At 53.3% G+C, this 23,995-nt stretch overlaps 1 protein-coding gene across 1 annotated transcript in view; it reads right to left on the reverse strand.

Moving 5' to 3' along the window:
• The window catches only part of LAMA3 (laminin subunit alpha 3), a 169,955-nt gene that overhangs the window by 60,826 nt on the left and 85,134 nt on the right, over positions 1 to 23,995 (reverse strand). The window contains exons 31-37 of the mRNA XM_054180143.1: positions 23,663 to 23,807; positions 21,211 to 21,351; positions 20,207 to 20,371; positions 15,720 to 15,821; positions 13,449 to 13,532; positions 10,059 to 10,289; positions 1,691 to 1,798 (exon numbers count right to left, since the gene is read on the reverse strand). Of these exons, the coding sequence (XP_054036118.1) occupies positions 1,691 to 1,798; positions 10,059 to 10,289; positions 13,449 to 13,532; positions 15,720 to 15,821; positions 20,207 to 20,371; positions 21,211 to 21,351; positions 23,663 to 23,807 (976 nt within the window). The remainder of the gene's footprint in view (positions 1 to 1,690; positions 1,799 to 10,058; positions 10,290 to 13,448; positions 13,533 to 15,719; positions 15,822 to 20,206; positions 20,372 to 21,210; positions 21,352 to 23,662; positions 23,808 to 23,995) is intronic.

Here is a 23,995-nt window from a genome sequence, read left to right on the forward strand (position 1 = left end):
TCCTGGGCTGGGCAAGTCTCATCACCATGCTGCTGAGGGAATGTGGCTTTCAGGAGGCAGGGACCACAAGGACACAAAGCCTGTTGAATGGCTTTCCCTACACATCAGAAGCAGTTCTCTCTTCTGCACCTCCTTCCTGCACTCTGCTCTGCTCCACTTGCAGCAGCACAGCTCTGCAGCCCTCTTCTTCCACCAGCAGGCAGTGGGATAGCTGTGGCCTGAGCTGGGGGGGACAGCACTGCTGCTGTGAGGCCTGCCTGGGCTTAGCCTCCCAAAGCCTGCCTTGGAGAGGTGCTGACATAGGAAGGTACCAGGGTCCAGTGCGCCAGAAGAGAAGCAAGGAGGAGGCCAAGTGAGCAAGCTTTGCACTTTGGATATGACACTTGATGAAGCCACACTGCAGCCTCCTGTCTTCTCTGCACCACTACAGGACTTTGTCCCAGAGCTCCTCTCCATGGAGGCAAACTTGCTCCATATCAGGGTGGAGGCTCCTGATGGGAGTACCTGAGCCCTCTGGGCACACATTTGTCTCCCCATTATCCTGGATGACTTTGCCTGCCCTAAATTTTGTCCCAGGGCCAAGTGTTGCTTTAGCTCTGTCTATCTGAAAGTGAATCCAGCTGTGAGAAGGAAAGGACAAAGAGAGCCCTAAATCATGTGCTTCATGAGGTAAGAGTGAAATTCGCTTTTTTCACCCCCTTTGTGATTTTTGGCTGCAGTAAAACTTCCTCATCTTTAGAGCTCTGCTGCAGCACTTGCCTGTCATGGCCTGCCCTGCCCCTCCAAGGCTGCAGCTTCTAAGTTCTCCCCCAGAATGTGCTGAATTGGTTTGTAGTTTTGGCTGGGCTGGAGCTGGGGGGATGACAGAGCACAGAGGAATGCACCGCAGGCAGAAAGGACCCAGCACCAGCAAGGGAGGATTAAGAGAGAAGGCAGACCATGAAAGGTGCTGGCAGGGCTCCTGTCTGCACAGGGAGTGAAGAAGCACTGACAAGGGTTTAAAGTGAGCCTGTTTCAGAGCAAACTGCCCCAACACATGCCATGGATATAAGCTGGAGGAGATCACATCTGCTCTGCTGAGATCCCCCCCTGCAACACTCTGTCCTGCTCGGGGGCCCCCAGCACAAAGGACCTGGAAATGTTGGAGAGGATTGAGAGGAGGCCACAAAGATGATCAGAGGGCTGGAGAACCTCCCCTGTGGGGACAGGCTGAGAGTTGGGGATGTTCAGCCTGGAGAAGAGAAGGCTCAGGGAGACCTTAGAGCAGCTTTCCAGTACCTCAAGGGGGCTCCAGAAGAGCTGGGGAGGGACTTTTGACAAGGGCTGGGAGTGATATAACAAGGGGGAATGGATTGAAGGTAGCAGAGGGGGGATTGAGAGTGGAGATTAGGAAGAAATTCTTTAGAGTGAGGGTGGTGAGACACTGGCACAGGCTGCCCAGGGAGGCTGGGTGGATGTCCTCTCCCTGGAGGTGTTCAAGGCCAGGTTGGTTGAGCAAGCTGGGCTGGTGGGAGGTGTCCCTGCCTATGGCAGGGGGTTGGGACTGGATGACCTTTAAGGCCCCTTCCAACCCAACCCAACGTTCAGCTGCTTGAACTGTAACAACACTGCACAGCCTGTGCTGCAGTAAGGCAAAGGGGGTTGTCTCCTTTTGCTCCAGCTCATTTCCTGCCTGCCAGCAGTTACTCACAATGCATGTCCCAGTGCCATCCTGACACCTGTCCGAGTTGCCGTGGCAGCTGCAGGGGACACAGCGTCCCGTCGCCGATCCTGCACGATAAAACCCGGGGCCACAGTCCTAGAGAGGGAGCAGAGAGAGAGAACACAAAGGTGAGTGCTGGCAGAAAGCAAGTGCCAGGCTCTGGCAAGTGGATTTTGAAACCACTTGCCCTTCCCAGGCAGCAGTGGAGGTGCACATGTCCTTGCAAGCTCTTCCAAGCCCCTGCTGCTCTTGAGACTCAAATCATTTCGACAGTGAATGGAGCTGAAGCAACTGCACCTGAACTCTGAGCCCTGCACTTTGGGGTAGTTGGGGATTTCATCATCTTAACTCCAAAAACTCTTTTCCTGTGGCTGTGGCCAAAGGTGTAGACTGTTGCTTTGAACCCACAGGAAAAGGCTTGGAGACAGCTTCACACTGCAATGCTCTCCAAGAGCAGCAGCACAGGGAGGGGATTCTGCCCCTCTGCTCACCTCTGCCCTGCTCAGACCCCACCTGCACTTTGAGGTAGTAGGGGATTTCATCATCATCTTGACTCCAGCCTCTGACAAAAACTCATTTCCTGTGGCTGTGGCCAAAGGTGTAGACTGTTGCTTTGAACCCACAGGAAAAGGCTTGGAGACAGCTTCACACTGCAATGCTCTCCAAGAGCAGCACATGGGAATCTCACAGATGAGCCAGAATGTGAAACTTGGATATGAAGTTAGCCATGGTGAATTCCTTGGAAAAGACTTCTAATGATTGCTCTTTCACATGGACTCATCCTTGCTTCCACAGAAAGTCTACCTAGAGCTACACAAAGGCACACTTAGGCAGAGTGAGGTGATAGAAGGCAACATCCAGCGGTACTGACATCGAGGGCCAGGCTTGCCCTGGAGACCCAGAAAGCATGAGGAGAAACAAACCCAGGCTGGGTGAGGAGTGGCTCAAGAGCAGTTGGCAGAGAAGGCCTTGGGGGTGTCAGCTGGTGACAAACTCCCCAGGAGCCAGCACTGGTCCCTGGCAGCCCAGAGCCAGCTGAGTGCTGAGCTGCAGCCAGAGCAGGGAGAGCAGCAGCACAGGGAGGGGATTCTGCCCCTCTGCTCTGCTCTGCTCAGCCCCCACCTGCAGCACTGCCTCCAGCTCTGGGGCCCCCAGCACAAGAAGGACCTGGAGCTGCTGGGTTGAGAGGAGGCCACGAAGATGATCAGAGGCTGCAGAACCTCCCCTGTGTGGACAGGCTGAGAGAGTTGGGGCTGTGCAGCCTGGAGAAGAGAAGGCTCTGGGGAGACCTCAGAGCAGCCTTCCAGTACCTGAAGGGCTCCAGGAGAGCTGGGGAGGGACTTTTGACAGGGGCTGGGAGTGACAGGACAAGGGACAATGGACTGAAGCTTGAGGAGGGGAGATTGAGACTGGAGATTATGACAACATTCTTTGTAGTGAGAGTGGTGAGACTCTGGCACAGGTTGCCCAGGGAGGCTGTGGCTGCCTCCCTGGAGGTGCTCAAGGCCAGGCTGGATGAGGCCTTGAGCAAGCTGGGCTGGTGGGAGGTGGCAGGAGGCTGGAACTGGATGATCTTTAAGGTCCTTTCCAACCCAAACCACTCTGTGAATCTATGAGTGTTCAGCTGTTGGGGGCACAGGAGCACTCAGCCTGGTCAAAGCTGGGTTTAACCAGGGAGCTGAAGGGCAGCATCATTATGAACGAAGTTTGTTAGCCCACACCAGAAAGGTAGCAAGTGATGAGTTAAAACCTGGTTCTGGTTTGGCATGGGCAAGGAAAGCACAATGGTAGGGAAAGCACCCAGATTCCTCCTGGGCATGGAGCCTCCTGTGTACAGACCAACCCAAAAATTCATGCCCACCTTCTCTGTTCAGCATCCTCCTGGCACACCAAGCACACCAAACATGACCAGACAGGAGAGGATCCCTTCTCTTCCCTAGCTCTTTTTCACAGAATCATTGTGGGACCTCCAGAGATCCAGTCCAACCTCCCTGCCAGAGCAGGATCACCCAGGAACACATCCAGATGAGGCTTGAAAGTCTCCAGAGGAGACTCCACAACCCTCTGGGCAGCCTGCTCCAGGGCTCCAGCACCCTCACAATAAGTAAGTTTTTCCTCATATTGAGGTGGAACTTCCTGGGTTCCAGTTTGTGTCTATTGCTCCTTGTCCTATCACAGGACACCACTGTAAAGAGCCTGGAACCTTCCTGCTGTCCACCACCCTTCAGGTATTTGTAGGCATTGATCAGATCCCCTCTCAGCCTTCTCCTCTCCAGACTAACAGCCCAAGGGCTCTCAGCCTTTCCTCACCACAGAGCTGTTCCAGGCTCTCCAGCATCCTCACAGCCTCCCTGAAACTCTCTCCAGTAGTTCCCAGTCCCTCTTGACCTGGACACAATACTCCAGGTGTGGTCTCAGCAGGGCAGAGCAGAGGGGGGAAGAGTAACTAAGCTGCTGTGGTGCAAGGGAGAGCAGAGGCTGCACGGAAGCAAGGAGCAAGCTGTGCTCCCAGGCTGTGCTCCCCACGAAGCCAGCACCTCCCAGGTTCCTGCCCCTGGCCATGCAGTTCTGCACCTCACCTCTGCCTCAGGGCAGGGGCTGGCCTCAGCTACACTCAGTACACAGGCAGCAGTTGAACTTTAAAGCCATAAATCTCCCCTCACAGCAATTGCTCCCCCAAGACTGATGGGACTAAGCTGAAACAAAGCACCCAAGGAATGGTGTCTCAGGTCATGCTGCAGTGGTGTGAGGTGTGAGGATTTATGCAGGGGCAGGATTAATCAGTGAATTTATCAACCATGTCACTACCAGAGGAACAAAATAAATCACCTCCCTCCAAGGCAGATCCCCTAAGGAATATTGAGTTTAAACCACAGCTGCTGGGGGCACCTTTGCCTGCTTGACATCTGGGGTACATTTGGAAGAAGGTTAAGAAAGAGAAGGGCATGAAGAATAGCAGCAGCAGCAGCAGCAACAGCTTTGAACACTGACTTCAGTGTGAGCAAGGCCTGAATTCAGTCGCTGCTCCACTGGGAGGTGTCCCTGCCCATGGCAGGGAGGGTGGAAGGAGATGATCTTCAAGCTCCCTTCCAACTCAAACCATTCTGTGAATCTATGAAACATTTCAGATGCATTTGTAACAGGCTGAATGTGCTCCCTGAACACCAGGGAGCCAACACACACAGCCTCTGAAAGCAGGGTCTGAAATCCAGAGTCACAGAAACATTCAGCTTGGAACAGACCCTCAGGATCCCCAAGCCCAGCCATTAACCCTGCTCTCCAAGGGTCACCCCTAAACCATAGCCCCAAGCACCACATCCAAACCACCTTGAAACACCTCCAGGCTTGGGGACTCAACCACCTCCCTGGGCAGCACATTCCAGTGCCTGACCACTCATTTTCCTAATGGCCACTCTGCCCAGTGGCAGCTTGAAGCTGTTCCCTCTTGTTCTGTCACTAATTACCTGTGAGAAGAGGCCAGCACCAACCTCTCCACAACCTCCTTTCAGGTAGCTGCAGAGAGCCAGGAGGTCTCCCCTCAGCCTCCTCTGTTTCAGTATCACAGTATCACCAAGGTTGGAAGAGACCTCAAATATCATCCAGTCCAACCTGGCACCACAGACCTCATGACTAAACCATGGCACCAAGTGCCACATCCAATCCCCTCTTGAACACCTCCAGGATGGGGACTCCACCACCTCCCTGGGCAGCACATTCCAATGGCTAACAACTCTCTCTGGGAAGAACTTTCTCCTCACCTCCAGCCTAAACTTCCCCTGGTGCAGCTTGAGACTGTGTCCTCTTGTCCTGATGCTGGTTGCTAGAGAGAAGAGACCCAATCCCTTTGTGGCCACAACCACCTTTAAGGTAGTTGTAGAGAGCAATGAGGTCACCCCTGAGCTTCCTCTTCTCCAGGCTGACCATCCCCAGCTCTTCCAGTTGCTCTCCATCAGATTTATTCTCCAGGCCCTTCCCAGCTTCCTTGCCCTCCTCTGCCCTGGCTCCAGTGAGTGATATCTTGTGCTACCTTATGATAACAGATGCACAGAATACATCTGATTGGAAGAGACCTCCAAGCTCACCTAGTCCAACCTTCCACCCAGCACTGAAGAGTCAACACTAACCCACAGAATGGTCTGGGTTGGAAGGGACCTCAAGGACCATCCAGCTCCAACCCCGGTGCCACGAGGCAGCACAACTCAGTCAGAGACTAACACAGAGAAAGTTTATTTCCTGGAAGTCTCCTTTTGAGGAGCAAAATGAATCACTCAATTGAAAAGTAGACCCAAATGCCTTTGGAGAAAGAAATCTACACAGCTTTTTTCTGGCTTGTTTCTAGCTCTGCTGGCTTTAGAACAAAGCATTTGGAGACAGGAGGGCACTTGGGGTTTGCAGCAGCCTCGGTGCTCCTGAGGAAGCGATTCTCCGTGCAAAGACAGAGCTCTAGGCACTCTGAGGTGCTCAGGAGTTGCAAGAAGCTATTTAACATGAAACTTCTTGCACAGGCTTTGCCAGCCAAGCACTCTGAGCCCTGTGAACATCAGCCCTGCTGGTCCCTTTCCGCTGAGCAACGTGCAAGCTGTTGTCCAAAGAGCGCACTTAAAAGCAGGAAGGAGGAAGCCAGAGGGAAGGCAAAACGAACACATTACCTGTCTGGGGTAAAAATCCCTCTGAACTTGCTGCTGCTGACTCCCCTGCTGAAGGTGAGGGTACCACAGCCTCTGTTGCATACCTTGGGCTAAGCAACAGCCCAGGGCAGCCAAGGTGGCAGCCACCCATCCTACATTCCTCCCTCTCCGCGCCGGGACCATCGCTGCCGCTCGGCTCCGCCGCCAGCGCAGGCTGCTGTCCTCCCGCTGCTCTCTTCTGCTCTCCCTTCTTCTCCGGCTTCTGACTCAGATTAATGAGGCTCTGTGCCGTGATGGGCCCCACCTTCAAACGTCCTAGGTGAGTCAAGCAGCAGAGCAGAGTACTGCTCCTGGGGTTAACAAGTAACCCTGCGCGGCTCCTGCAGCTCCCTATCTACCGCAGCCGGGGTGGGGCAGGCATCACCTCCTCCCCACCTCAGGCAGCCAGAGCCAGGTGAGTGCAGCAGTAAATCACTGCCTGAGTAACGCTGCACAAACACACGGGGCTCCCCGGCTCCCCAGGTGAGTGTCCTCATCGCTTCCGTGGGCTCTGCACTGCCAGCAGCTCGCAGAAAGCAGCCCAGCGGCTTGCTTTGTGGAGGCAGCGTGCTGAAAGCAATGGGATGGCAGCAGGAATGTCAGCCCTGAGCAGCTGCCCTGAGGAGTGGAGGCACACACCAGGCACGCCAGCCACGACTGCTGGCTTGTTCAGGCTCTCTGCAGCTGCTCCACTCGAGATACTATTCTGTCATCCTCATTGCAGAGAGGCTTGCAAGGTGAGCTCAGCAGCTGCTGCCTCACAGCAAGCCTCAGCTCTTCTTCTGAGGCAACAACTCCCCAGATTTCATGCACTAAGGACACTGCTTATCTCTCCAGCACTTTATGCTGCTGCCTTGGCTCCTCACATGTGACAGCAGTCAAGTTCTGTGCTCAGAAAAGTGACAGCCAAGAAGTATCACAGCCACAGGGACAGCACCAGGGACAGGATGTACAACTGCAGCTAGGATTTCACCATTCTGCAGCTAGCAGCGTTCCTTCCTCTGGCAGTAAAACAGCTCCACGGTAAGTTAGTTAGTTAGTTCAAACCAGTTAACTTCAGCATTCAAACATTTTCCTATAAAGCCAGGAAAGCAGCCAGGATGACCTGGGTCAGGTTATTTCCCTTGAGCCCTGCTAAAAATCACAGACTAGTTTGGGTTGGAACAGACCTGCCTGGGTTTGGGGCTCAGAGTGGCTGGACAGTCCAAGTGCCAGGTGCTGCACTTTGGCCACAACAACCCCAGGCAGCGCTACAGGCTGGGGGCAGAGTGGCTGAGAGCAGCCAGGCAGAAAGGGACCTGGGGGGACTGAGTGACAGCAGCTGAACAGGAGCCAGCAGCATGTCCAGGCGGCCCAGAAGGCCAAGGGCATCCTGGCCTGCATCAGGAAGAGTGTGGCCAGCAGGAGCAGGGAAGTCATTGTGCCCTGTGCTCAGCACTGCTGAGGCCACACCTTGAGTCCTGTGTCCAGCTCTGGGCCACTCAGGTTAGGAAAGATGTTGAGCTGCTGGAAGGTGTCCAGAGAAGGGCAACAAAGCTGGGGAGGGGTCTGGAGCACAGCCCTGTGAGCAGAGGCTGAGGGAGCTGGGGTTGCTTAGCCTGCAGAAGAGGAGGCTCAGGGGAGACCTTCTTGCTCTCTACAACTCCCTGAAGGGAGGTTGTAGCTGGGTGGAGGTTGGTCTCTTCTCCCAGGCAAGCAGCACCAGAACAAGAGGACACAGTCTCAAGCTGTGCCAGGGGAGGTTTAGGCTGGAGGTGAAGAGAAAGTTCTTCCCAGCAAGAGAGATTGGCCATTGGGATGTGCTGCCCAGGGAGGTGGTGGAGTCACCATCCCTGGAGGTGTTGAGGAAGAGCCTGGCTGAGGCACGTGGTGCCATGGTTTAGTTGATCAGATGGTGTTGGGTGATAGGTTGGACTTGATGATCTCAGAAGTCTTTTCCAACCTGGTTAATTCCATTCCATTCCATTCCATTCCATTCCATTCCATTCCATTCCATTCCATTCCATTCCATTCCATTCTAAGATCTCATTTTGTTTACATCAACTGCTCCTTGATGCCAGTGTTCAGAGACTGGAAGGGACCTGTATAGGTCATCTAGTCAAAGCCCCCTGCAGTCAGCAGGGACACCAGCAAACTAGATGAAGATATTCAGAGCCCACTCCAAACTGGCTTTGAGTAATCCCAAGAATGGGGCATCCTCCATCTCTCTGGGAATCCTGGGCCAGTGCTTCAGAACCCTCAGTGTGAATCTTCATTGTGTTGGTCTCTCAAACTTTGATCAAAGTCAGTTCTGACCTTCCCTCCACTGAAGCATCAATGAGATTGTTCAGCCTCTCAGAGAACATCACAGAAGAACCCCTCAGTGGAGTATCTTACACACAGAAAACAACATCCCCAGCTCCACCAAAGTGCCTTGCACACATCCAGTGGCATCCCCAGCACCACCAAAGTGCCTTGCACACATCCAGTGACATCCCCAGCTCCACCAAAGTGCCTTGCACACATCCAGTGGCATCCCCAGCTCCACCAAAGTGCCTTGAACACATCCAGTGACATCCCCAGCACCACCAAAGTGCCTTGCACACATCCAGTGACATCCCCAGCACCACCAAAGTGCCTTGCACACATCCAGTGGCATCCCCAGCTCCACCAAAGTGCCTTGCACACATCCAGTGACATCCCCAGCTCCACCAAAGTGCCTTGCACACATCCAGTGGCATCCCCAGCACCACCAAAGTGCCTTGCACACATCCAGTGGCATTCCCAGCTCCACCAAAGTGCCTTGCACACATCCAGTGGCATCCCCAGCTCCACCAAAGTGCCTTGCACACATCCAGTGACATCCCCAGCTCCACCAAAGTGCCTTGCACACATCCAGTGGCATCCCCAGCACCACCAAAGTGCCTTGCACACATCCAGTGGCATTCCCAGCTCCACCAAAGTGCCTTGCACACATCCAGTGACATCCCCAGCTCCACCATAGTGCCTTGCACACATCCAGTGGCATCCCCAGCACCACCAAAGTGCCTTGCACACATCCAGTGACATCCCCAGCACGACCAAAGTGCCTTGCACACATCCAGTGGCATCCCCAGCACCACCAAAGTGCCTTGCACACATCCAGTGACATCCCCAGCACCACCAAAGTGCCTTGCACACATCCAGTGACATCCCCAGCTCCACCAAAGTGCCTTGCACACATCCAGTGACATCCCCAGCACCACCAAAGTGCCTTGCACACATCCAGTGACATCCCCAGCTCCACCAAAGTGCCTTGCACACATCCAGTGACATCCCCAGCTCCACCAAAGTGCCTTGCACACATCCAGTGACATCCCCAGCACCACCAAAGTGCCTTGCACACATCCAGTGACATCCCCAGCACCACCAAAGTGCCTTGCACACATCCAGTGACATCCCCAGCACCACCAAAGTGCCTTGCACACATCCAGTGACATCCCCAGCACCACCAAAGTGCCTTGCACACATCCAGTGGCATCCCCAGCTCCACAGAAGCCACCATGAGCTGTTAGCCCTACAGTGCTCAGGCAGCTCAAGTCTCAGAGCCGCGCTCACAAGCGGCACACTAAATGACTTTCACAAGCAGGCCCTTTCTCTGACTGAAGCAGTATGCATAGCTGTAGGCAAGACAAAAGAGGATTGTATAGCATGGAGGCAGAGCTTCCTACCTGACATGAGTCACCAGAGTAGCCTGGAGGGCAGGAGCAGCTCTCCACCCCGTAGGCCACGCTGCCGCTTCCTGTGCTGCTGGCTTCTTCCAGCCCAACCTCAGCCAGGGTTAAGCGCTGAGTCTCACTGAAGTAGAGGCCTCTGATGTGTAACCCTTCCAGTCTAGACAGGATCAGCATCAGCTCTTCTCTGGATACAAGCTGATTGCTGCTGGCATGCCTGAAGTTTCCCTGCACGACAAGGGCACAAAGTGAGCACAGCACAGACCTGTAGCTTCTTAAAAAGAAAGAGAACCAGCAAAGCAGATGGGATGGGAGAGGAGGCAAAACCGTGGGGCAGAGGAATTCACACAGTCACAGAGTGGTTTGGGTTGGAAGGGACCTCAAAGATCATCCAGTTCCAACCCCTTGCCATGGGCAGGGACATCTCTCATTAGCCCAGGTTGTTCAAGGCCCCATTTAACCTGGCCTTGAACATGTCCAGGGAGGGAGCAACCACAGCCTCCCTGGGCAACCTCTGCCAGTGTCTCACCACCCTCACTGTGAAGAATTTCTTCCTAACCATCTGATCAACTAAATCATGGCACCAAGCACCCCATCCAGTCTCTTCTTAAACACCTCCAGGGATGGTGACTCTACCAGCTCCCTGGGCAGCACATCCCAATGGCAAATAATTCTTTCTGGGAAGAACTTCTTCCTAACCTCCAGCCTAAACCTCCCCTGGCACAGCTTGAAACTGTGTCCTCTTGTTCTGGTGCTGCTTGCCTGGGAGAAGAAACCAATAATTCTATTCTATTTTCTTTTCTTTTCTTTTCTTTTCTATTCTATTCTATTCTATTCTACTCTATTCTATTCTATTCTATTCTATTCTATTCTATTCTATTCTATTCTATTTCTATCCTATCCTATCCTATCCTATCCTATCCTATCCTATCCTATCCTATCCTATCCTATTCCATTCCATTCCATTCCAACCTCCACTCTCAATCTCCCCTCTCCCAGCTCAAAGCCATTCCCCCTCCTCCTGTCACTCCCAGCCCTTGTCACAAGTCCCTGCCCAGCTCTTCTGGAGCCCCCTTCAGGTACTGGAAGTCTGCTCTGAGGTCTCCCCAGAGCCTTCTCTTCTCCAGGCTTGTGGTAGCTTTAGGCTATGCCTTTGCAATTTGTCACAGAGAAGCAGCAGAATGTAAACAAATCACTCTTGGGTGTGAAAAGGGAAATAAAGATCATTCTAATCAATCCCATCGGAGAGATCTCTACCATAAGCCTGCTTGTGCCAAAACAATTCCTCTCTCTTCTGGCTTCTTTGCTCTGGAGAGATACTAACTTGCTTCTGCTTGACCTTGGCTGCATTGTTTTGGTGTTAACATCCCTCTGCTCCCTTTTCCCTTCTTTTGTAAAGGGGGGAAGGAGAAGCTGGCAGGTTCAGGGGGGTTCCTGTGCTGTTTGTTAATTGTAAATCCCTGTAAATATTGTAACTCCTGGGTATTTTGTACAGGTTCCCTGCACTCAAGAGGGGATTGGATGTGGCACTTGAAGCCATGGTTTAATTAGTCATGAGGTATTGGGTGACAGGTTGGACTTGAGGATAGGTCACACCTTGAGTCCTGGGTCCAGTTCTGGGCTCCTCAGGTTAGGAAAGATGTTGAGATGCTGGAAGGTGTCCAGAGAAGGGCAACAAAGCTGGGGAGGGGTCTGGAGCACAGCCCTGTGAGGAGAGGCTGAGGGAGCTGGGGTTGCTTAGCCTGCAGAAGAGGAGGCTCAGGGGAGACCTCATTGCTCTCTGCAACTCCCTGAAGGGAGGTTGTAGCCAGGTGGGGGTTGGTCTCTTCTGCCAGGCAAGCAGCACCAGAACAAGAGGACACAGTCTCAGGCTGTGCCGGGGAGGTTTAGGCTGGAGGTGAGGAAGAAATTCTTCCCAGCAAGAGATTTGCCCTTGGGATGTGCTGCCCAGGGAGGTGGTGGAGTCCCCATCCCTGGAGGCATTTAGGAAGAGCCTGGCTGAGGCACTTGGTGCCATGGTTTAGTTGATCAGATGGTGTTGGGTGATAGGTTGGACTTGATGATCTCAAAGTTCTTTTCCAACCTGGTTTATTCCATTCCATTCCATTCCATTCCATTCCATTCCATTCCATTCCATTCCATTCCATTCCATTCCATTCCATTCCATTCCATTCCATTCCATCTCTGAGGTCTTTTCCAACCTTACTGATTCTCTCCTATGATTCTATGATTCATTCCATTGTAGACTGCAATTTGCCTGTGAATGCAGCTTCCATTTTCTTCCAGCTGGGCTGGGCTGGCAAAGTTAATGCTGGGGGGAAATGTCAACCCACCACAAGGCTGAACAGCCCCAACTCTCTCAGCCTGTCCCCACAGGGGGGCAGGGCTCCAGCCCTTTGAACATCTTGGTGGCACATCTCCAGTGCCAGTGGTGTGGGGTGAATCAGAGGTCAAGAACATAGATAAAAAAAGTGTAAAAAAAGGTGGGAAAAGGAGTAATGAGCATAAGCAGAGAGGTACCCTGTACTTTGCAAGGCTTTTGAGGTAGCATACAAGGTCTTCTGTCCTCCACATCTCCTTGAGGTCTCAGCCATCACACCATAAAAGGGTGGGGAGAAAAAATGCTTTTGTTTTTAAAAGTAGGCAAAGTCCCAGAAATTCAGTCTTTGAGGGCTGCCCTCATGTGCCTCCTTGCTGCAAACAGGCCCAGCACTACTGAACATGCAATCTGCCTTGAAGAATCATCTTTTCTGCCTGTGGATGAGGCAGAAATAAATCACAGACTCATAGAATCATAGATTTGTCAGGGTTGGAAGGGACCTGAAGGAGCATCCAGTTCCAACCCCCCTGCCATGGCCAGGGACACCTCACACTACAGCAGGTTGCTCACAGCCACATCCAGCCTGGCTGCAAACACCTCCAGGGATGAAGCTTCCACCACCTCCCTGGGCAACCTGTGCCACCCAGCTTGACATCCTGAGCACAGATTTAAAGGAGGAATAATCCCTGCCCAATTCCCCTGCCTGAATTTTGGGCACCCAGTCTGGGCAGCTAGACAGCAAGAAAAACAGAGACCAGTTCATTCCAGCCCTGTTAAGTACAGTCTGGAGCTGTGATGAATCATCTCTCATTGATGAGTGATTCAGGATGACTCCACTGGCCCTGAAGGAGGGAGTGCTGAGGGCTCAGAGTGGTTGAGATGACTAAATTCGAGGTCCTAGTGTTGAAGCTAGGCTCAGTGTGGCAGGGAAGAGAGAAAGAAAGGTTTATCTTTCAAGTGTGTGTTATTCTGTATCCCCCCTCACGTACTGGGTGTCTCTGCACACTCCAGCTGGGTGTTTTTCAGGTGCTGTGGGAAGGGCAGGGCACTGCTCACCCAGTTCTTACCTCCACCAGCTGCACACGGCCGTGGTACTGACGGTCAGGCTGTGGGTTGTTGGGGTCCACATAGACAACCTTCATTTGCTGGCCCTGTGTGAGGAGGAGGAGAGAACATTGCTGCTGGGCTGCTGCTTATGGTAGTGAGTTCAGATGCAAGAACCTCTGATGGAGGATATTAATCCTCTTCTTTCATGGAATCATAGAATCACAGAATGGTTTGGGTTGGAAGGGACCTTAAAGCTCATCCAGTTCCAACCCCTGCTATGGGCAGGGACACCTCCCACCAGCCCAGGCTGCTCAAGGCAATGCAAGTGTGCAAGGAATTAGTAGTAGTCTGGGGGGTTTTCCACAAGTACTCTTCACAGAGAGTGGTGGTGAATGGTGCCACAGCCAGCTGGCGGCCAGGCACCAGTGGTCTGCCCCAGGGATCAGTGCTGGGCCCCATGCTCTTTAACATCTTCAATGATGATCTGGATGAGGGCATTGAGTCAGTCATCAGCAAGTTTGCAGATGACACCCAGTTAGGAGCAGATGTTGGGGCCTCTCAGTTTAAGAAGGACATTGAGACACTTGAAGGTGTCCAGAGAAGGGCAACAAGGCTGGGGAGGGGTCTGGAGCACAGCCCTGTGAGGAGAGGCTGAGGGAGCTGGGGTTGCTTAGCCTGCAGAAGAGGAGGCTTAGGGGAGACTCTCTCCAACTTCCTGAAGGGAGGTTGTAGCCAGGTGGGGGTTGGTCTCTTCTCCCAGGCAAGCAGCACCAGAACAAGAGGACACAGTCTCAAGCTGTGCCAGGGGAAGTTTAGGCTGGAGGTGAGGAGAAAGTTCTTCACTGAGAGAGTCGTTGGCCATTGGAATGTGCTGCCCAGGGAGGTGGTGGAGTCCCCATCCCTGGAGGTGTTCAAGAGGGGATTGGATGTGGCACTTGGTGCCATGGTCTAGTCATGAGGTCTGTGGTGACAGGTTGGACTCTATGATTTGAGGTCTCTTCCAACCTTGGTGATACTGTGAATATTTCTAAGGCCAGTGGCAAAGTCCTGCACCAGGGTTGGGGCAATCCCAAGCACAAATACAGGCTAGGTGAGGAGTGGCTCCAGAGCAGGCTGGGGGAGATGGCCTTGTGTCAGTTGGTGACAAACTCCCCAGGAGCCAGCACTGGTCCCTGGCAGCCCAGCAGGCAGCTGTGTGCTGAGCTGCAGCCAGAGCAGGGAGAGCAGCAGCACAGGGAGGGGATTCTGCCCCTCTGCTCTGCTCTGCTCAGAGCCCACCTGCAGCACTGCCTCCAGCTCTGGGGTCCCAGCACAAGAAGGGCCTGGAGCTGCTGGAGAGGATTGAGAGGAGTCCACAAAGATGATCCAAGGTTGGACAACCTCCCCTATGGGGACAGGCTGGGAGGGTTGGGGCTGCTCAGCCTTGAGAATAGAAGGCTCTGGGGAGACCTCAGAGCAGCCTTCCAGTACCTGAAGGGCTCCAGGAGAGCTGGAGAGGGACTTGTGACAAGGGCTGGGAGTGACAGGAAGAGGGGGAATGGATTAAAGCTGGAAGTGGGGAGATTGAGACTGGAGATGAGGAAGAAATTCTTTAGAGTGAGGGTGGGGAGACCCTGGCAAATGTTGCCCAGGGAGGATGTGGATACCCCTGAGCTGAGGCCTTGAGCAACCTGGGCTAGTGGGAGGTGCCCCTGCCCATGGGAGAGGGTTGGAACTGGATGTTCTGGGAGGTCCCTTCCAACCCAATCCATTCCATGATTCTGCTTGCCCACAAGTCAGATATGCTCAGCAGTTTGTTACTTTGGCAGGAGACAGAGGTGTTGATCATTCTGAGCTCAATGCAAGAAGTTGCTATAGAACTTAAGGAGGCTACAGGTAACAGGCAGGGCAAGGAGGCTACAGGTACCAGGTAGGGCAAGGAGGCTACAGGTAACAGGCAGGGCAAGGAGGCTACAGGTACCAGGTAGGGCAAGGAGACTACAGGTAACAGGCAGGGCAAGGAGACTTCAGGTACCAGGTAGGGCAAGGAGGCTACAGGTAACAGGCAGGGCAAGGAGGCTACAGGTACCAGGTAGGGCAAGGAGGCTACAGGTAACAGGACAAGGAGACTATATCATAGTATCATAGCATCAGTCAGGGTTGGAAGGGACCACAAGGATCATTCAGTTCCAACCCCCCTGCCATGGGCAGGGACACCCCACACTAGCTCAGGCTGGCCAGAGGTTGGAGGTAACAGAAGACATCACAGTATTGCTATGGCTTGACAGAAAAAGTGATATTTCCAAACTTACTGTCAGCTGCACATCAGGCCTCTTGTCCAGCAGAACCATGCCCTCACTAGGCAGGCCAAAAGACTTCACCTGGTAGCTTAGGAAGCCACCATAGGAAGAAAGCTGTAACGAAATGCACAAGACCAGAGATACTTCACTGCATTCCTGCTTCACGTTAAGATCATAGAATCAATAAGGTTGGAAAGATCAGCAAGTCCAACCTGTCACCCAACACCTCCTGACAACTCAACCATGGCACCAAGTGCCTCAGCCAGGCTCTTCCTAAACACCTCCAGGGACGGGGACTCCACCACCTCCCTGGGCAGCACATCCCAATGGGCAATTCCTCTTTCTGGGAAGAGCTTTCTCCTCACCTCCAGCCTAAACCTCCCCTGGCACAGCTTGAGACTGTGTCCTCTTGTTCTGGTGCTGCTTGCCTGGAAGAAGAGACCAACCCCCACCTGGCTACAACCTCCCTTCAGGGAGTTGGAGAGAGCAATGAGGTCTCCCCTGACCCTCCTCTTCTCCAGGCTAAGCAACCCCAGCTCCCTCAGCCTCTCCTCACAGGTCTGTGCTCCAGACCCCTCCCCAGCTTTGTTGCCCTTCTCTGGACACCTTCAAGTCTCTCAAAGTCCTTCTTAAATCCCTCTTAAATTAAAGCTACCTTTGTATTCCAGCTTACCCCAGCTTCCAGCACTGTAACTAAGACAGTTCCTCTTTCTTCTTTAGGCTAAATATGAAAACCTGTTGCTTGGCAGAAATTACTTCCTATTCTGTTTACTTTGTGTATCTGGCATCATCACCTTGTGAGCAGTTCCTGTCCTCTGAGGTTACCTGCATATCATAACTAGGAGCAATCCAATGGCCACCTGGATGTTCTTCTTGCCCTGACCCTACACAACAGACTTGGCTCATAGAAAGCAGAAGTCAGACTGACAATGAACGTGGTGGTGAGCCCCACAAACAGCCATGGCTAAAAAGAAGTCAGACTCAGGTGGCTTTGATGGGACAGCATTTTATAAGCTTACTGCAATCATAGAACCATGGAATGGTTTGGGTCAGAAGGGACCTCCAAAGCTCATCCAGCCCAACCCTCTCTGCAGTCAGCAGGGACATCCTCAGCTAGATCAGGTTGCCCAGAGCCCTGTTCAGCCTCACCTTGAATATCTCTGCTCCACTCTGCTGAGACCACAGCTGGAGCTCTGGGGCCAGTTCTGGAGCCTCTGTGCCAGGAAGGCTCTGGAGGTGCTGGAAGGTGTCCAGAGAAGGGCCACGAGGAGGAGCAGAGGGCTGGAGCTGCTCTGCTCTGGAGACAGCCTGAGAGAGTTGGGGTTGTGCAGGCTGGAGAGGAGAAGGCTCCCAGGAGACCTCATTGTGGCCTTCCAGGATCTGAGGGTATCAGTGATAGGACTGGGGGGGATGGAGCAGAACTAGAAGTGGGGAGATTGAGATTGGCTGTGAGGAAGAAGTTGTTCCCCATGAGGGTGGTGAGAGCCTGGCACAGGTTGCCCAGGGAGGTGGTGGCAGCCTTATGCCTGGAGGTGTTTGCAGCCAGGCTGGATGTGGCTGTGAGCAACCTGCTGTAGTGTGAGGTGTCCCTGCCCATGGCAGGGGGGTTGGGACTGGCTGAGCCTTGAGGTCCCTTCCAACCCTGACAGTTCTGTGATCCTATGGACTCTGCTAAATCCAAGCATACTCTCCTAGTTAAAAGATTTAGAACAATTAAAGCCAATATTTATGCTCTCATCATACTGAAAGATGCCTGGAGTGATCTTGTTGCCATCTTCTGAGTGGTGCTAGCACTGGAAGCAGACCAAACCCTGATACTGTCAGAATCCAGTGCCATGAGTCCAACCACCAGCAGCAAGCTTTTGGGGGGGACTTTCATTACTTGCAGTATTGCCTGTGCTAAGAGATACACTGACACACAGAGCTCAGCAAAGCAGGGCCAGAAAGAGAACTGTTTACAGAGCTGTGGTTGCCAACAAAAGCAAGCTGTGGAGTGCCTGGGTAGATACTGTGACATGCAACATGAACCCCAAAGCACTTCCTTCACAGCTCACTTTCAGAAGGGTTTTTGCCTAATTCAGGTTATGGGAACCACAAAAGGCCTTTGGGTTTCCCACTGTAGCAGTCAGGAGCTGCTTTAATACCAACCTGCTTTGAGAAGCCAATGCAGGAACTGAAAGAAGAACCTCTGGAACATTTGCAAGAGGAACCCTAACTAAATGTGCTCTTCACAGAGCCACAGATTGCATTGGGTTGAAAGAGACCTTCAAAGGGTATCTTGTGCAACCCCCCTGCACTCAGCAGGAACACCTCCAGTAAGAGGAGGCTGCCCAGGGCCACATCAAGTCTGATTTTGAATGTCTCCAGGGATGGAGCCTCAACCACATCCCTGGGCAGCCTGTTTCAGTGTCTCACCAGCCCCACCGTGCAGAACTTCCTCCTGCTGTCCAACCTAACTCTGCCCTGCTCCAGTTTCAAACCATTGCCCTCATCCTGGCCTCACAGCCCTTCTGAACAGTCCCTCCCCAGCTCTCTGTAGGTCCCCTTCAAATACTGAAATGCAGCTCTGAGATGTCCCTGGAGCCTTCCCTTCTCCAGGCTGAACAGCCCCACTTCTTTCAGCATCTCTTCACAGGAGAGGTGCTCCAGCCCTCTGCTCTTCAGCTGAAAGCAGGATGGAAGGTGCATCTCTAGTCTTTAAAATGGGGACCAAGAGGAACTTAGGACATTCAGCACCTTTCCAGCTCTGGAGTCTTCTTGTCACTTGTGTGACAGAAGGATTGCAGTTGGGAATCCTGTGTGCTCTACAGCTGGCCAGCAACTACCAGCACCGTCAGAGGTCCAAACAGGGAGAACCTGAGGCTTTGGGCTTGCAAGCCAGCAGCAGCAAAGTCCCTCTGGTTAGCGTGAGCAGGCTGAAATGCTAACAGGCATTAGCTGCCTGCTCCTTTGCCTGAGTAGCAAGAGCAGGAAGCAGCTGCCAGAAGACAAAGGTTAGGACAACAGGCGTTGCCCTCCTGGAGCAACAGATCACAAGCAAAAGGCTGGGGGTTGTTCCATACCACTGAGCATGGAACCACCTTTTCTTCTCTGGAAATCTGCAAAGCAGATAGTCTAGGGAGTGTAAAAGATACCCAGGCTCATTGGCAAGCTCAACATGTGCTGGGCATGAGAAAAGCAGCCGGAGGTAGCAGGGCGCTGCACCATGGCTCCTGAGCAAGCTGTTCCCAGGAAGAGCTCCCTGGCAGCAAGCAGGATGATGAAGCCTGGGTTATTGGTCAGAATTCTAACACTGGGCTGAGAAACAAAATCTAATGCCTGGCATGACAACTAAGACATGAATCTTTATGAGGGAGCAAAGAGAAACCTAGCTAAGGAAAACAAGGAGCCTCTTTACCAAGGATGCTGGCAAAAGGAAAGAAAAGGAGTTGCTAAAACTCAGAGAATCACAGAGCTGTCAGGGCTGGAAGGGACCTCAAGGATCAGCCAGTCCCAGCCCCCCTGCCATGGGCAGGGACACCTCACACTGCAGCAGGTTGCTCACAGCCACATCCAGCCTGGCTGCAAACACCTCCAGGCAGGAGGCTTCCACCACCTCCCTGGGCAACCTGTGCCAGGCTCTCACCACCCTCATTGAAACACTTGAAGGTGTCCAGAGAAGGGCAACAAAGCTGGGGAGGGGTCTGGAGCACAGCCCTGTGAGGAGAGGCTGAGGGAGCTGGGGTTGCTTAGCCTGGAGAAGAGGAGGCTCAGGGGAGACCTCATTGCTCTCTCCAACTCCCTGAAGGGAGGTTGTAGCCAGGTGGGGGTTGGTCTCCCAGGCAAGCAGCAGCAGAACAAGAGGACACAGTCTCAAGCTGTGGCAGGGGAGGTTTAGGCTGGAGGTGAGGAGAAAGTTCTTCCCAGAGAGAATTGTTAGTCATTGGGATGTGCTGCCCAGGGAGGTGGTGGAGTCAACATCCCTGGAGGTGTTCAGAAAAGGCTTGGCTGTGGCACTTGGAGCCATGGTTTAGTAGTCAGGAGGTGTTGGGTGACAGGTTGGACTGGATGATCTCTGAGGTATTTTCCAACCTTATTGATTCTATGATTCTATGGGGAACAACTTCTTCCTCACATCCAATCTGAATCTACCCATTTCTACTTTTGCTCCATCCCCCCCAGTCCTATCCCTCCCTAACACCCTCAAAAGTCCCTCCCCAGCTTTCTTGGAGCCCCCTGCAGATCCTGGAAGGCCACAATTAGGTCTCCTCAGAGCCTTCTCTTCTCCAGACTGAACAGCCCCAACTCCCTCAGTCTGTCCTCATGGGAGAACAGCTCCAGCCCTCTGCTCATCCTCGTGGCCCTTCTCTGGACACCTTCCAGCACCTTCAGATCCTTCCTGGAACAGAGGCTCCAGAACTGGACCCAGAGCTCCAGCTGTGGTCTCAGCAGAGTGGAGCAGAGGGGGAAAATCTTCTCCCTTGACCTGCTGGCTATGCAATGAGTTGGGTGTCCTTTACCTTCTGTCCCAGGTAAGAAGGTGGTGCCCTCCAGTACAAGCTGTGCACTGAAGCAGGCAGCTCTTGCACATCAGCCACCACACTGTTGCTGACTGGATTGAAACTGACAGGGATGTCCAGCTGCTCATCCACCGCCTCCAAGCGCCAGCTCCTCATGTCCACAAACTGTTGGAAAGACACAAAGGGGATAGACTTCTATTAACCTCACCAGCACAGAGGAAGGAGAAATTGTTTAGCCTCTACAGTTCCCTCAGCATGAAATTCAACCCCTTCAAAGCCAGCCTAAAGCCTCTGAGCAATGTGACTCCACCACCTCCCTGGGCAGCACATCCCAATGGCTAACAATTCTCTCAGGGAAGAACTTTCTCCTCACCTCCAGCCTAAACCTCCCCTGGCGCAGCTTGAGACTGTGTCCTCTTGTTCTGGTGCTGCTTGCTAGAGAGAAGAGACCAACTTCCACCTGGCTACAACCTCCCTTCAGGGAGTTGGAGAGAGCAAGGAGGTCTCCCCTGAGCCTCCTCTTCTCCAGGCTAAGCAACCCCAGCTCCCTCAGCCTCTCCTCACAGGGCTGTGCTCCAGACCCCTCCCCAGCTTTCTTGCCCTTCTCTGGACACCTTCAAGTCTCTCAATGTCCTTCTTAAACTGAGGAGCCCAGAACTGGACACAGGACTCCAGGTGTGGCCTCAGCAGTGCTGAGCACAGGGCACAATGACTTCCCTGCTCCTGCTGGCCACACTCTTCTTGATGCAGGCCAGGATGCCATTGGCCTTCTTGGCCCCTTGGGCACACTGCTGGCTCATGTTTAGGCAGCCTTCAATCAGCACCCCCAGGTCCCTTTCTGTTTGGCAGCTCTTAGCCACTCTGTCCCTAGCCTGTAGCTCTGCCTGGGGTTGCTGTGGCCAAAGTGCAGCCCCTGGCACTTTCAGTGTTGGGAGAAATGAGACATTTCCTTCATGGACCAAAGGCAGACTTCTGTTGGTCAAGAAGAGAGACTGCAGACACACCTTGGCTCTGCGCCCAGCGCTGCTGCGACACTTGCTGGTGGCCCCGAAACAAAAGCAAGAGCTGCATCCCTTGGGGTTAGAAGGGTCCAAGAAAAAGGATCCTGCTTTGCAGGTGTCACATTCTGCACCTTCAACATTCTCCTGTGAAGACACAGTTGAAAGAAAACTCAGCTCATTCCTTCTGGTTTTCATGAGGCTGTTTCATAACCTGTGCACAACCCAAATCCTCTGAAAGAAGACAGAGGACAGAATGAACCGGGGTGGAAAAGACCTCACAGATCATCCAGTCCAACCTATCACCCAGCACCATCTGATCAGCTACACCATGGCACCAAGTGCCTCAGCCAGGCTCTTCCTAAGCACCTCCAGGGATGAGGACTCCACCACCTCCCTGGGCAGCACATCCCAATGGCCAATCTCTCTTGCTGGGAAGAACTTCTTCCTCACCTCCAGCCTAAACCTCCCCTGGCACAGCTTGAGACTCTGTCCTCTTGTTCTGCTGCTGGGTGCCTGGGAGAAGAGACCAACCCCCACCTGGCTACAACCTCCCTTCAGGGAGTTGTAGATGGCAACAAGATCCCCCCATAGCCTCCTGGAAGCTTGGATGAAAATGTGTGGTGGGCTGGATACACCTGAGTGCAAAGCACAGAATGGGAAGGGTTGGGAGGGACCTCTGGAGATCACCCAGTCCAACCTCCCTGCCAAGGCAGGCTCACCTACAGAAGGTCACACAGGAGCACATCCAGGCAGGCTAGGAAAGTCTCCAGAGATGGAGACTCCAGCATCTCTCTGGGCAGGGCTCCATCTCCCTTAAATTAGAGAAGTTCCTCCTCATGTTTAGATGACACTTCTGATGGTCAAGTTTGTGCCTGCTGCCCCTTGTCTGTCACTGGGCACCACTGAACAAAGCCTGGTCCCATCCTCCTGACCCCCACCCTTGATCAGCATTGATGAGTTCCCCCTCAGACTGTTCTTCTCCAGGCTAAAGAGCCCCAGCTCCCTCAGCCCTTCCTCACAGGCAGATGTTCCACTCCCTTCAGCATCCTTGCAGCACTGTGCTGGACTCTTCCAAGCAGTTGGCTGAGGTCCTTCTTGAACTGGGGAGCCCAGAATGTGCCCAGAATGGAGCCCAGGCACAATATTCCAGATGTGGCCTCACCAGGGCAGAGTAGAGGGGCAGGGGAACCTCTCCCTCCACTTGCTGTCCACAATCCTTTTGATGCCCCCCGGGCTGCCATTGGCCACAAGGGCACATTGCTGGCTCATGGGCATCCTGCTGTCCACCAGGACTCCCAGGTCCTTGTCCCCAGAGCTGCTCCCCCACCTGTGCTGCTCCATGGGGTTGTTCTTCCCCAGGTGCAGGACTTCACACTTACAACCATAACAAGTGCAAAGCCAGCTGACTTCCTGGAGAATCTCTTAGCTGTGAGCTGTCTTTCTGGTTTGCAGAGTGAACCACAGAGCACTAAACACTAGTCAGAGGCAGCTGGTAGTGTCCCTGCCAAACCCCTCCTGCTGGCTTTTCCAAGCCCACAGTAGAAAAGGTCCCTTGTGAAAGTTCCCATTTCTCACATTTAATGATGCAGATAAGAACAAAAGCAGATTTCCTGGCTATAATCATGTGGTGAAAATGTCAACTGACACAATGTGGCTAAAAGCAGCGTGGGAGCTGGGTGCCATCCAAACCCAGGGCTGCAGATGCAGGAAGCAGCTCTGTGCAGGGCACAGACTGCTGCAGAGAGCCAATGGCCACCTCCTCTGCAGCTCTGAAACGTCCTGCAAAGCCCAAGACTGCTTGGACAGCAGCCACTGGACTGCTCACACAGTGGCATTGAACTGCCCCCAGGATGATCTGTGCACACACTGCAAGGGGAGATGGTTCTGTGCAGCTGCACTCAACTTCTACTGGAAATTCAGAGTATTCTGGCAGGGGTAGGGGTCACACTGCTCACATAGGGGTCCCACGAGGAAGGGACTTTAAAGAACATCATGTTCCAACCCTCTGCCATGGGCAGGGACACCTCCCACCAGCCCAGCTTGCTCCAGGCCTCATCCAGCCTGGCCTTGGACACCTCCAGGTAGAGGACATCCACAGCCTCCCTGGGCAACCTGTGCCAGTGTCTCACCACCCTCACTGCAAAGAATTTCCTCCTAGCCTCCAGTCTCAATCCCCTATGCCACCTTCAATCCATTCCCCCTCATCCTGTCTCTACATGCCTTTGTCTAAAGTCCCTCTGCAGCTCTCCTGTAGCTACCTTCAGGTACTGGAAGGTTGCTCTAAGGTCTCCCTGGAGCCTTCTCCTCTCCCAGCCCAAACTCTCCCAGCCTGTCCCCGTAGGTGAGGTGCTCCAGCCCTGATGATAAATTCCTTTCATTCACCCCATGGAACACAAACAAGTCACTGATGTGCAAACAATGCTTGGGAATGCAGAAGTAACTTGATTTAGCTGACCTTGCAGAGACAAATTCCTGTCTGGGGATCACAAACATCTGGTTCTGTTCCATCTCTGTTGCAGCTACAGGGCCTGCAGCTGGGGAAGCCATAAGTACCAGGAGCACACTGGTCACACTGCAGGCCTCTTACCCCTGGTTTGCATCTGGATCAACAGAGAAGAGGGAGTCAAGACACTGAGTTGTAGGAGCAGGTCCAGAGAAGGGCAACAAAGGTGGGGAAGGGTCTGAAGAACAGGGCTGGGGAGCTGGAGGCGTTTAGTGTGGAGAAGAGGAGGCTGAGGGGAGACCTCATTGCTCTCATTGCTCAAATTGCACCAGGGAAGGTTTAGGT

This window comes from Dryobates pubescens, chromosome 3 (assembly GCF_014839835.1).
Source record: "Dryobates pubescens isolate bDryPub1 chromosome 3, bDryPub1.pri, whole genome shotgun sequence".
In the NCBI taxonomy this organism is placed as follows: Eukaryota; Metazoa; Chordata; class Aves; order Piciformes; family Picidae; genus Dryobates; species Dryobates pubescens.